The sequence below is a fragment of the Pteronotus mesoamericanus genome, unplaced genomic scaffold (genome assembly GCF_021234165.1).
Source record: "Pteronotus mesoamericanus isolate MK-2021 breed Mesoamerican mustached bat unplaced genomic scaffold, CSHL_Meso_final contig_78, whole genome shotgun sequence".
Lineage (NCBI taxonomy): Eukaryota > Metazoa > Chordata > Mammalia > Chiroptera > Mormoopidae > Pteronotus > Pteronotus mesoamericanus.
Window position 1 is genome coordinate 11,688,138 of NW_026555258.1, and position 13,849 is coordinate 11,701,986.

The window sequence follows — 13,849 nt, forward strand, 5'->3', positions numbered from 1 at the left end:
AGCAGCCATATCAGATTGCTTTATAGATCAGGCAGGGTAGCCCCAGGCAAAACAAAGGTGGGGGCTGATCTTGGACTGCACCACCTGGGAAGCCCCAGAGCCTGCACACCCAGTGGAGAGCTACAGAGCACCATGTCAGAGTACCACTACCCTGCACCTGCACAGCTGATCCTCCACAGAGGGCAGAGGTTGGTGGTCAGTGTTCACAACCAATCCTTGCAGCTGACTAGCCTGGGTAAATCCCTCCCATTGACCTGCCAACAGCAACCAAGGCTCAACTGCAAGAGGAGGGTGTACTCAGCCCACACACAGGACGCACCTTAAGCACCCAGCTTGGGTGATAGGGGAAGCTGTGCTACTGTACGCTACCAGATACCTACTACATTAGGCCACATTACCAAGACATGGAGTCAAAGCAGCTCTACCTGATACATAGAAACAAACACAGGGAGGCTCCCAAAACAAGGGGACAAAGAAACATGGCTCAAATGAAAGAACAGATCAAAACTCCAGAAAAAAGAGCTGAACTAAATGGAGATAAGCAATCTATCAGATGCAGAGTTCAAAACACTGATTATAAGGATGCTCAAGGAACTTAGTGAGGACCTCTGCAGCATTAAAAACATCCAGTCAGAATCAAAGTATATACTAATTGAAATAAAGAACAATTTACAGGGAAACAACAGTAGAGTGGATGAAACTAAGAATCAAATCAATGATTTGGAACATAAGGAAGCAAAAAACAACCAATCAGAGCAACAAGAAAAAAGAATAAAAAAAAATGAGGATAGTATAAGCAGCCCCTAGGACAACTTCAAGAAATCCAATATTTGCATTGGTAGGGGTGACAGAAGGAGAAAAGAAAGAGCAAGAAATTGGAAGTCTATTTGAAAAAATAGTAAAAGAAAACTTCCCTAATTTGGTGAAGGAAATAGACATGCAAATTCAGGAAGCACAGAGTCCCAAACAAGATGGATGAAAAGAGACCCACTCCAAGACACATCATAATTAAACTGCCAAAGTTTGAAGATAAAGAAAGAATCTTAAAAGCAACAGGAGAGAAGAAGTTAGTTACCTACAGGGGAGCTCCCATAAGACTGTCAGCTGATTTCTCGAAAGAAACTTTGCAGGCTAGAAGGGGCTGGGGAAAAATAGTCAAATTCATGAAAAGCAGGGACCTATAGGCAATTTGCTCTACCCAGCAAAGCTATCATTTAGAATCAAAAGGCAGATAAAGGGCTTCCCAGAAAAGAAAAAACTAAAGGAGCTCATCATCACCCAACCATTATTATATGAAATGCTAAAGGGGCTCATTTAAGAAAAAAGAAAATTAAAACTATGAACCATAAAATGGCAAAAAATATACATCTATCAAGAATTGAATCTAAAAAACAAACTAAGCAAACAAGAAGAACAGGGACAGAACCATGGATACAGAGAGCATTTTGGTTATTGCCAGATGGGAGGAGCCTGTGGGGGAATGGGTGAAGAGGTGAGGGGATTAAAAAGTACAATTAGGTAGTTAGAGAATAGCCATGGGGATGTAACAACATAGAATATGGAGTAGCCAAAGAATTATATGCAAGACCCATGGACATAAACAATGGTGGGCGGATGCCTGAAGGAGATAGGGGTGCTGGGTGGAGGGCGGCCATGGGGGAAAATCAAGACAACTGTAATAGCATTATCAATAAAATATAATGAATTAAAAAAAGAAAGAAAGAAATAACTAATGAACTTGGTTAGCATTGAAGGGTTATCTATTCGAACTTCAGCGAAAACAAAACCTTAATTTTGTCTCAGAGTTCTTATATTGAGTTCTTTTAAGATATACTACTAATCCCATTCATTTAGAATACTAATTCAGGTTTCAGATGGAAGCACATTAGTAAGGAAATAATAGGATAAAATTCTCTGTCTTTATTATAGTGTTTTTAAATTTGTTCAGTTTTTTTTGGGGGGGGGTAGTTCTCTTCCAACCAGTGTAATTTGGTTAGGTAACTTATGATGAAATTGGTCCAGCAAGGGGAATTTGGATGTATGTTGAAATTCTCCCAGATTTTGGAAGAAAAATGTTATTTTAAGCATTCTGGTCATTTTTGGTGGAGTGAAGGTCTTGCCATGAAGTTGTCATTGGCAGGTTTACAGACCACTAAACACGGCTTCCTCATTTACAAAAACCACACACACATAAACACACACACACACACACAGTAGAAATAATGTGAAAGCACGTAACTCTGTCAAAGAAATGTCATGCTTACATAGCCCAATAGAAATAGAATACTGATTAAGATGGGAAGCTGATTCCTTTCTGAAGTTTTGGGCTGAACCCTCTTCCAGGTTTTGACACATACATAAAATAATCACACACCCATTTACAATATATTTATTCATTTGGTAAATTTGCAAATTAGAAGAGGTGGGAGTAGCAGGGAGATAAGATGACAACAAAGATTAGGAACTGAAGAAATTTGGGAGACATAGAGTTGCTATAGAGTTGGCTAAGTGGGAAAATCTTTATGGATTCCTTTGTTTTGACTTGTGTGACTAGAGAAAGAAACTCCTTTATAACTTTCTATTTAAGACTCTGGATTTACAATTGTCTAATAACTTTTAAGAAATCATCAAAAAGTACATTAAAGATTATTTTTTTCAAGCTAAACTTTTATCAGAATAATGTCATTTTACATAGTGACTTATCTTTTCAGAAGTATAATTTGTATCATAGATTTCTCTAGGCTTTTCAAACTTAAGTTTATGACCATTTTGGAATGGGGCTATTCCTATACAATATGTACAAGGTTTTGTTTTATCTGCAGTTGATTTTAACTGCAAGTTTTTGCACATGTTTGGAAAATCCTATGTTAATACTCTGTCAATCTGTGCTAAAAATGCTTTTTTCCCCCTTATAAAATGTGTATTAATAATAACACAAACTAAATCTTTTTTTGGTAATTAATATTCAAAATTGTATAATTTTAAAAAGCTCTTTGATAGCCTTCCATAAAAAATTAAGGAAAAAATTCTAATAGTGATTGAGTTATTAATATTCCACAAATAAAAATAAGATCAAATAACAAAATAGCACATGCGGGATACAAAGTCAATATTCAGAAATCAAAGGCATTTTTGTACACCAGCAATGAAATAGAAGAAGAAGAAATCAGGAAAAAAATACCATTCGATATAGCAAGAAGAAAAATAAAGTACCTAGGAATAAATTTAACCAAAGAGGCAAAAGACCTGTACGCAGAAAACTATACAACATTGAAGAAAGAAATTAAGGAAGACACAAATAAATGGAAGCATATACCGTGTTCATGGATTGGAAGAATTAATATCATCAAAATGTCCATACTACCCAATGCAATTTATAGATTCAATGAAATCCCTATTAAAATACCAATGATGTATTTCACAGAAATAGAACAGACATTTCAAAAATTTATATGGAACCATAAATGACCCTGAATAGCCGCAGCAATTTTGAGAAAGAAAAACAAAGTAGGAGGGATCACAATACCGGACATCAAACTACATTATATAGACACAAACTAAATCTTACCTTTAAATGTACCTGCATTAAAAGGCTAAAGCCAAGGACTTTTAAATATTTTCATTTAAGGGACTGTTTGAAATGTATCTAAAGAAAATGGTTATTTTCTAAACTTTTGAATTTGGAAAAGAGATTCAGATTATGATTGGTTTTTAACCCATTGATTAGGATGATCTAGTAAACTTTTTCATCTGGAATTTATCTTATTATTTCTTCACCGTAAAGTTTCAATTCTCTGTTAATTTCTTCCTGGGAAGAACATATTAGCTTAAGATTTCAGCTGTAGCACAATTTCTCTGATCTATGTAAGTTACCACAGTTAACCATCTGAGCCTTAGGCTTTTGCAGCTATACAATGGGATTATTTATTATTTAACATGTTGTCATTTCCAACTTGCTCTCAGTGCCATGTAGACAAGCATAGGCCCTGCTTTTGGAGATTTCCAACCCAGAAAAACTAATAATATACAGACCCACACACATAGAATTGTAGGTCAAAGAATACAGGAAAGGAAAACGAGAATGTTTTATAATAATGAATACTACATAGTTTTATGTACTTCATATATTTCCCAAGTTAAATAAACTAAGTAGGATAGAAAATGAATTTGAACTAGAATATATTTTATCTATCCTTAAAAAGTTGTCATGAATACTTACTAAGAAAAATAAATTTCATTCTATTAAGAAAACATTAAATCTTAATAATGCCCCTTTCCTTCTCTCCTTTGCAGAATATGCATGTAACTGCTCTGTGATCGGAAGCCTGGATGTGAACCGCTGCAACCAGACCACAGGGCAGTGCGAGTGTAAACCAAGTTATCAGGGGCTTCGCTGTGAAACCTGCAAGGAGGGCTTGTACCTAAATCACACTTCTGGTCTCTGTCTGCCATGCAAATGTAGTCCACATGGAGCCCTGAGCATATACTGCAACAGGTAAGCAGCAGCAGGTTGAAGTTAATTTTATATGATCAAGAAAAATAAGATTCATGCTCTTAAGCTCCAGGCTGCTTTAAATAAAAAGGAAGACTTACAAAATATTGCATATCCTTTTATTCTCTCATTTTTTTATATTATATTATATTATATTATATTATATTATATTATATTATATTATGTTATATGACAAGATTGCAAAGTTTCTAATTTACTGATTTAGTTCTTCAGAAGCACTTGGGTCACCAATTTGGCTTGGCGATGGTTTCTCTAAGTTTCATGGAAAAACATTATTGAGAGAGCAGTCTTCTTTCTGGAAGCAGTAAGGTCCAGGCATTTCCAATGGAAACAACCATGTTTATTAATATGCCATTGGAGTTTCAGGAAATGTATTCTTTATTTTTGACTTATAAAAATTTTAGAACTGCTTCTTTGCACATCTAAGGCTTAAATTTGATAATATGTTAATTTCTTTAACTAGTGGGAAAAAGACCAGTTTCACTCTATGTACCAGCACATTCTTGGAGACCAAAACTAGATTAAGCAGGAATTGTTTGAAAATTACCTTTAAAATAGTGTGTTACTTGGAGGTGACTTAAACTAGGAAAACAGTACCTCAAAATATGAGGATTTACCTTCTCCTACACTGAAAATAATTATTCTTTGACCTTTTATGAGGCGTGTAGCTTTTTGTGGACTCCAAGCCAAAAAGCTGAAGAGACAATGTTATGTAAAGAAAAGAACACAAGCTTTAGAATAATCTAACCTGGGTCTGGATCCACGATTTGTTGCCATTAAGGACCTGTGTGTTTTTGGCAAGTGATTTCATTTCTTGCACCTAGTTTGTTTTCAAGCTTGTTGTGAATGTTATATGAGTAGAATGTATATAAAATTCCTAGCATACATCACAATAAATTCTGGTTTGCTTTAATTTCAAAGGCATGTTATTGGCTTAATGAGGGAATTTTTTTAAGGAACTTTTAGTTCCATGGCAGATAAAGTTCTTTATACTTACCAGTAGATTTTTTGTATGCTTTATGAATCACAATGTGATTTACAATACTATATCATATCACACTTCAAAATATAGAAGTGAACTTGATTAAGAAGTTTATAATTTCAAGTGCAACAAAAATAAATTTATGATGCTTATTAACATAGTTATTTGCCGTAACCCTCATAACAACTCTTATTTATTTGTTTATTATCTTCACTCAAAGACATGTTTTCATTGCTTTTAGAAAGAGAGAGAGGGAGAGAGGGAGGGAGAGAGAGAAACACTGATGTGAGAAATATCAACTGGCTGTCTCCCATATGCTCCTTGCCCAGGGGTCGTACACACCTGGGCCAGGGATCGAAGCCCCAACCCAGACATACACCCCAACCAGGAACCCATCCAGTAACCTTGCAATTATGGGACAATGCTCTAACCAACTGAGCCACGCCAGTCAGGACAATAACTCCCTTTATGTAGGTTATTAAATCACAAAGATTGTAAGTGGCAGAGAAAGAATTACAAATTAGGTCTCCCAATTCCAAGTCCAGTGTCCTTATCATCATGCCATATGGCTGTTATAATGAGAAAACTGGTAATCACTCTGTTATCTGAGGTTAAGGACATAGTAGTTGCTCACCATTTCTTCCTTTACTCTCCCAAAACATACCTATACCAGTTATATTCAGAAGGTTCACATTTCTTACCATTTTAAAAGATGAGATTTGTTCATTCTGGTGTCTTATGGCATGTTCACTACTAATATTAGAATAAGATTCTGCAAACACGTTTACCTTGAGTAGTTCTGGAGAGATAGAAAAGTGTTTACTTCTAAACTCGTACATAAAAGAAGCCTTTAGAAGGATTACATGGGAGCGAAGCAAGACATTTCTTACTACCAGACAGGAAGTTAGGTTGACCTGAGACTAGAGGACTGGAAAGGGGACGTTGTAGGACTATGTGTTTTGGCAAAAACATATGGGAAACTATAAGGAAATACCTCTCTGTTGTGCTTTGCTGTAAATTTTGTATAGGTGTTAAGAGAGAAAGGATATTTCAGGCAAGTAGTGTGAGGTCGTGGAAAGGAAGTGGAGTCTGAAATTAGTAGATTTTTAAACCAAACCCATTCTTGGTTTAGCCATTTACTTACTATACAACTTTGATTAAGATGTTTGGCTTCTCTAAGCCTCAGTGTTTTCATCTTTAAAATAAAATTAATGTATATAACAAAGGATTCCTGTGAGAAGTGTGTGTGTGTGTGTGTATCCACTTACATTGTGATAGGTACATAGATTCAACTTTATAACTTCCTAAGAGTTGAATCTATTTTTTTAAAAAAGCAAGGGATAGAATTGGCGATTCACACATGAGAAGGAGGAAGTCAATCAGACTTGGCTATTAGTAGGGATTGAGGTATTTGTTTTTGTTGGTAGGTTAAAGAAGAAATTGTTCATTTTAACAAGAAAAAATTAGATTCTTTTCTTCCATTTTCATAAGGAAACCTATTAAACACTTTATAATTGGACATTTTATATTTTAGAATAATAATCATAGCTAAAATTAATCAAACACTGCCAGGAGCTATTCTAAGCTATTTGCATATAGTAATTCACTTAATTATCACAGCAACAATATCAGGTTGACATTATTATTATTCTCATTTGCACAGGAAAAATATTGCAAATTAGGTAATTTGCCTAACTTACAAGGTAATAGCCAGTAAGTAAAAGAGTTGGTATTGGAATATTTGCAATCAGGATCTAGGATATGTGTTCCTATTCACTATGCTCGTGCAGCTTTTTTCAAAATCTCAGATACTAAGCAAAGTGAGTGAGTATTGTTAAGAACCTTTGATATTATGGTGCGGACTATTTAGTAATATCTTATGGTTGTATTCTGGTAATCAGATCCTGACTCCAGTGTGATGCTCACACTATATAAATAATTTCTTGGTTACCAATCCATTTTAGCTTAGTAGAAACTAAGAACATCAGAGGATCAGCCCTTCAATGAATAATTATCGATGACAATATCTGTTATAGTGCCATCTCTTTATGTTCGGTCTGCTTTTTAAAAAGATTTTTACTTACTTATTTTTAGAGGGGAAGGAAGGGAGAGAGAGAAGGAGAGAAGCATTGATGTGTGAGAGATAAACTGATGGATTACCTCTTGCAGGCCCCCAACTGGGGACGTGGCCTGCAACCCAGGCATGTGCTCTGACTGGGAATCGAACCGGTAACCTTTTGGTTTGCAGGCACTCAATCCATTGAGCCATGCCAGCCAGGACTGTGTTCAATCTGTATGAATTAAAAAAAAAAAAGAAAAAGAAAAAGTGAGGAGTAGAATTGGTGACCCACAAAAGAGAACTAAAAACTTTGGAATGAAAACAATATGGTTTTGCTCTTGTGAAGAAAATTTATGCAAGACCAAAGGACACAAAACTACTAAAACCAATACAAAACAGTGTAAAATTTCTAAATTTTAGAGTGGGAGAAGAACAGGAATGAGCTGAAATAATAAGGAAAGTCTTTTAAGAGAAGGTGAGAACTATAATGTACCTTCCAAAATATGATTTGGGAAGTTAGAGAGGTGAGAAGACCTTATCAGGAGAAAAAAACATGCAAATTTAAGTGAATTTTATAAGATTATACAATCAGATGAGAAATCTGATCTTCTAACACCTACTCAGATTCTTCTGTTTTAAACTCCCTGTTCTCTTTTTAAAAATAAATAAAAGTAGAAAAGTGGACTCAATTCTGTCCTGATTCTCTCATATATCAAACAAAGCCCATCGAACAAACAACTGGCTTTTTAAAAATTCATTTCTATGTTCTTTATACCCATATATTTCAGTGGGAGTTGTCCCAGTGAGGGTAGAATTTGGCTACAGGAGCCAGATGTGGGTTGAGCAATGTCTTTGTGTGTAACAACAAAGTTCTTTATGTACTGACAGATGGCCACCCCCTCACATCACCATTGGTGTTCCAATCTGTTTAACTGGGACATAGTTGGTTTATAATATCCTAACTTTTCATTTTTTCTTTAAAATTCATTTCTAATGTTTTCCTGATTTACATTTGGACATATGTTTAATAAATTAATGGAGAAATCATGTAGCAGAGTAGTATGCCTAGTGAGAGCCTGAGTCTCTTAATACAACTCTTAACATATTTCAGGGCTGACTTTATATCTTGGCAATTGTATACATACTTGAGACGAAGAAAATGTATTCATAGTGTATTAGTATACAAGCCGTATCACTTAAGACTATCTCTGTAAGATAGCAAAGAAGCTCTGTAGTGGTGTAATATCCTTTTCATAAAATCTGTGGTTGCTCCTATACAGTATATTTTGAAATATTTACTACTTTACATTTTTAATTATGGGACTGTGCCCCAGAACAGAGAGCAAAATTTTACTCATGAAGTAAACTCATGCTGAAATAAATGTCAAGTAGAAAGATGACAAAACCTCCAAGGCTCACATTCATATGGGGCTCTGAAAATCATCTCTTGTATAATAATTAGGAATAACAGCTGCTTGTGTAATCTCTTATTTATTACTTTGCCATAATTCTGAGAGGTCAAGAAAAAGTTATGTGATCACTAGGTATAATTAATAACTGAGGAAAGCTTTGTCATTTTATTCACTTGTTTCATTTAATAAAGACATTGCATTTGCTGATTATGTGTCCAAAGATATGATCCCTATGCTCAAGAAACTGACTGCCAGAGGAAAGATAGAAATGCATGTAAAATATGAATATTCATAAAGTACACAGGCAATTCATGGAGGTCTTGAGAGAGGAAGTGGCATCTAAATTGAGACTTAAAGGATGAGTAGAAGTTTGTATGAAAGAATAAGGCATCTTTAGTAGATTGCAAGTGGTTTATTATATCCTGAAGGCAAGGAACACTTGGTAATGGTGGAGAGGAGGGGTTGAAGGAGAGTGGGGGATGCTAAGAGATGAGACTTTTGTCTGTTTACTGTTGTATCTCTAACACCTAGAACAGTGCCTGGCACAAAGTAGACTCAGTAAATACTTGAAGAATGAACAAAGTGAATGAATAAAGAATTAATAGGGCCAAGGCATAAAGGACCTGTTATGCCATGCAAATTATTTTATCCAGTGAAGAATATTGAGTAAGGAATGACATCAGATTTGCTTTTTGAAAAATTAGTCTATCAGAAGTCGGATGGATAAGAGACCAGTGAGAAGAAGGCTATTAAAACAATGCAAGCAACAGAGGTTAAAGGCTGATCTAAGGCCTTGACATTCGCATTGGTAATGGTGCTGGAGAGCAGAGAACCGATGTAAGAAATATTTGAAAGATACAATCTGCAAGACTAGATAGTTGATGTATGTATAGAATAAGGGAGACAGAGAAATATCTCTCATGTTCTTTCTGACTTAGGCATGTGAGCGAAGAACTATTATGTCAACTGGATAAAGAATATGGGTAGATAAGCAAGTTGGAGGGATGTGATGATGATGGTAGGTTTCAAACATGTTCATTCTGAAATGGTTGTGGGACATTCAGGCAGAGATGTCTGGTAGACAGTCGCACATACCTGGTATACCGAAGTCAAGAAATCTTAACTAGCATTGTTTTCATGCTATTTCAGAGGAAAATAGATCAAAGCCTCATAGTTTTAATTTTATTTTAAAGTAACTTCATTCTGTATCTCTTTTATTATTCTTGAAGTTATACCAGTCCCCAATTTAAATGACCTTTTTTTGGGTACACTTTAATAATTTTTTTCCTTGAAGGTAGACTTTTAAAAGGTAGCCATCGTGGTCAAAAGCAGGTAATTGACCTCAGCATCTGTCCTATTATGATTCATTTGTTTCAATGAAAGTTTATACAATGCCATATAGCTTATGTCTTAGAAGCTATTTTAAGCACATTATTCCAAGTATCATTTTAAGTTTACAGTGAAACAAATTAGACTAAAATTTTAATGTTAAGAAATGACCAGGCGAGGGCTCATTTAGAAAAAGGCAGTGAGTGCATTGAGGTTTAAATGTAAATAATTATAGTTTGGAAAGCTCTGTGTGTTCATCAGTGCACTTCTGCCTTAAATCCGCCATTTACTACAGCACATGATCTGCCCTCCTAGTCTTCTAATTATTAAGTAGATATCACCTTTAGTAAAATGAATAAAAAAAAAAAACCTTTCCCCCCCAGCTCTTGGTGACCTTTGTGAACATTAACATGTCTCAGTGAATTGATATAGTTGCTGTTGATCAAACATGTTACTTTCCCTAAACCATGTTGTAGACTCTTCTACTCATTTCACTTTTATTAAGCCACTTCTACATCAGTTTGAAATTTTTTAAAGAAATATTTTAAAGTAAAAGTTTTATTATTGATAATATTAAAATATCATGCTTCTTCTGAGAGGCTCCCCCAAATCTGTAGTTATGCATATGCTAATAGCACAAATAACTAAGTTCATACAAATGCAGTATTTGGAACCAACATATTTATTTGTTCAACAAACTTTGTGCAGGATACTTTAATAGACCTTGTGGGAAATACAAAATAAATAGGACAATGGTAAGACCAAAGGAGCTTCTGGTCTAAGAAAAGAATACACACACACACACACACACACACACACACACAAATGTATATACATATATACATAAAATATATACATATATTCTGTATATATAGAAAATATTTATACATATATAGATAAATATGGCACAATATAAAACCTGACCTACATCATAAAACAAAGATAAAATGTTAAGGGGATTTAGAAACTGGGAGATATCACCTATAGCTGGAAAAACCAAAGATGATTTCATTGAGGAAGATAGCTTTCGACTTTGGTTTTGAAGAAAGGAAAGGATTTAGATAGAAGTGGGAAAGGTCGTTACAGAACAGGAAACAGCAAGATTAACGTCTCAGAGATATGCTTACACAGTATGTAAGGCGGAAGAGGAGTGGGGGCAGAGGAGATAAATTTGGCAAATCCTGTTGGAGTCGGGTCACAGAGGCCTAAAGGGCCACACAGATGATTTGGATTTTATTCATGAAGCAATTTTTAAGCAGAAAAAAGGTCAGCTTTATGTTCTACCAGTAGCACAATGGATGGGTGTAAATAGGGGGAGATGAGAGACAGCCTGAAAACTGGTGAGGGCCAAAATTAGAGTAGTAATAGTAAGAGTGGATAGAATATTGAGAGAATGGAAAATAGTGAGAATGATGATATGCCTCATGATAGCAGTGTTTGTGTGCATAATTCTCTAGAAAGTTTGTGATTTTTGCATTAATTTATACACACAAATCGGAAGGTTGTATTTCTAAGTTGAATTTAGGGATTTGCTCAGGCCCAGGGTGCCTTCTCAGGCCCATACCCTCTCCCTATGCTTCCCATTCTGCCTTGTTGCAGGCTGCAGGAATTGAGTCTGCTTTCCAGTGCTTCAGTAGTTGCTCCCATCCCATGAAATTTTTATTTCCCCATAAGACTTTCTGCTGAATGTCAAGCAGTGTCCCCATACCTGTGTTCTTCCTGGGATGCTAAAAATAAATCCAAGGGCCCTTTATTTTTTAAGAGTTTTAAAAATTGTTCATTTTTATAGAGAGACCTGTTGGAGTAGCAAATGTAATAGATATGGGGGAGTTAAAAGCTTATATAACTGACAAACTTTTCTACAAACAGGGTTCAAATATAGGCATACCTACTTTTTTTCAATCAATTACTCTGACGCTCACATACTTGAGTCGCACATATCCAGTGCCCTCCTTGTGAAGAAATCCATTCTCTACTGATTAATTACTAATTTTTCAATAACCCTAGGATTCCATCCTCCTGTTATACTAAGTATTAAAGGAACATGATTCTGATCGGTTCATTGACATTGTCGTTTGTCAGTCCTGCATGGAATTGCTGGGCTGAGGCCTGGCCCTGAATAACCTGACCCATGATGCTTACTCAATATTCTAATGAAGCTTTTACTGGTCAAAAGTCATTGGTAGCAACAATATTTTGAGGGGGGACGAACCCACTCCCTTAGCAGCAGTTCTTTTAAAACTGCTCTAAGTTGGGACTCCAAGGTTATAGATCTCAATAATCGTCTCATTCAGTTTATACAAACGGCCACATCCCAGTGTGCAAGCCAGCTCCAAGAGTGCTGGCTGAAGACATTTTATAGAATCCCCCTTTCTCCCTTATGCAGAAGTTCTTGCTAAACTCTTCTCTAAGGACGGTGGGACCTGGTCACTATATACTTACATAATTAAGGGAAACCTAACTTAAATGATTCTTTACTCAGGAGAATCTACTTCAAGGTTATTTTCTATTCCTGCCCAAATGGCAAAGCAATTATAAACTTCTCTTGCTAAAAAAGAAAGAAACCACAAATTTTATTTCTAGTTAGATATCTCTCTGATATTTTACTAAATTTTACTACACTTAAAAATCTTATGAACACACAGTGTTTTTTATAATCTGTAGTTTGGCTTCCTTCTAAGATGAAAATGCCACACAACTTGGCCAATACTACTAACATTATTGCTTCCACTATCCATCCCAGACTGGACAGCATTAACATTTATTGAACACTTACTATGTGCCAGGTTAAATGCTTTTTATGTATTACCTCATAGATAAAATAACAACTGATTGAGGTGGTATTATTTTACAAACGAAGAAACTGAGTAGTTTTCCCCAAAACAATTAGTAAATGGCAGAAACAGACTCAAACCAACACCCGTCTGACTAGACTGCCTTCAGTAGGTCCCAGGGTTTATTAATTGAGTGACTGATCCTCTATTTATTTTCCAAATAAACACGATAACCATACTAAGTTTAGTTACCATACAGACAGATTCCTAGCATGAAAAATTATCCTTTGAGTGATCAAGATACCCTCAGTAATAAGTCATATGGCTATCATGCAGTCCCTAATAAGATGAAATGAGAAGTGCACATTGCCTCTGTGATATCCTTCCCCCAAATTTAAAACCTCAGTCTAATTGTGTTTTGAGTTCCTATAATGTCTCAGTCTAAGACATCACAGAGACTCAAACTGAGGAACATTTTACAAAATATCTAACCAGTACTACAGAAGCTTCAGGATCATGAAAGAGAAGGAAAGACTGAAAAACTGTCAGATTGGAGGAGGCTAATGAGACAAGGGAAGCAAATATAAGGATTGGATCCTGGAACAGGAAAAGGACATTTGTATAAAAATTAGAGGATAAAGTCTATAGTTAAGTTAATAGTATTATAGCACTGTTAATTTTTAGTTTTGATGAATATACCATGGTTATATGAGAAATTAACATTAGGGGAAGTTGGTGGAATGATATACAACTATCTGTACTATCTTTACAACCTTTCCT

The 13,849-nt window shown here is 35.4% G+C and overlaps 1 protein-coding gene across 1 annotated transcript in view; it reads left to right on the top strand.

Moving 5' to 3' along the window:
- The window catches only part of MEGF9 (multiple EGF like domains 9), an 84,134-nt gene that overhangs the window by 41,968 nt on the left and 28,317 nt on the right, over positions 1-13,849 (top strand). Inside the window, exon 2 of the mRNA XM_054584465.1 lies at positions 4,294-4,495. Within this exon, the coding sequence (XP_054440440.1) occupies positions 4,294-4,495 (202 nt within the window). The remainder of the gene's footprint in view (positions 1-4,293; positions 4,496-13,849) is intronic.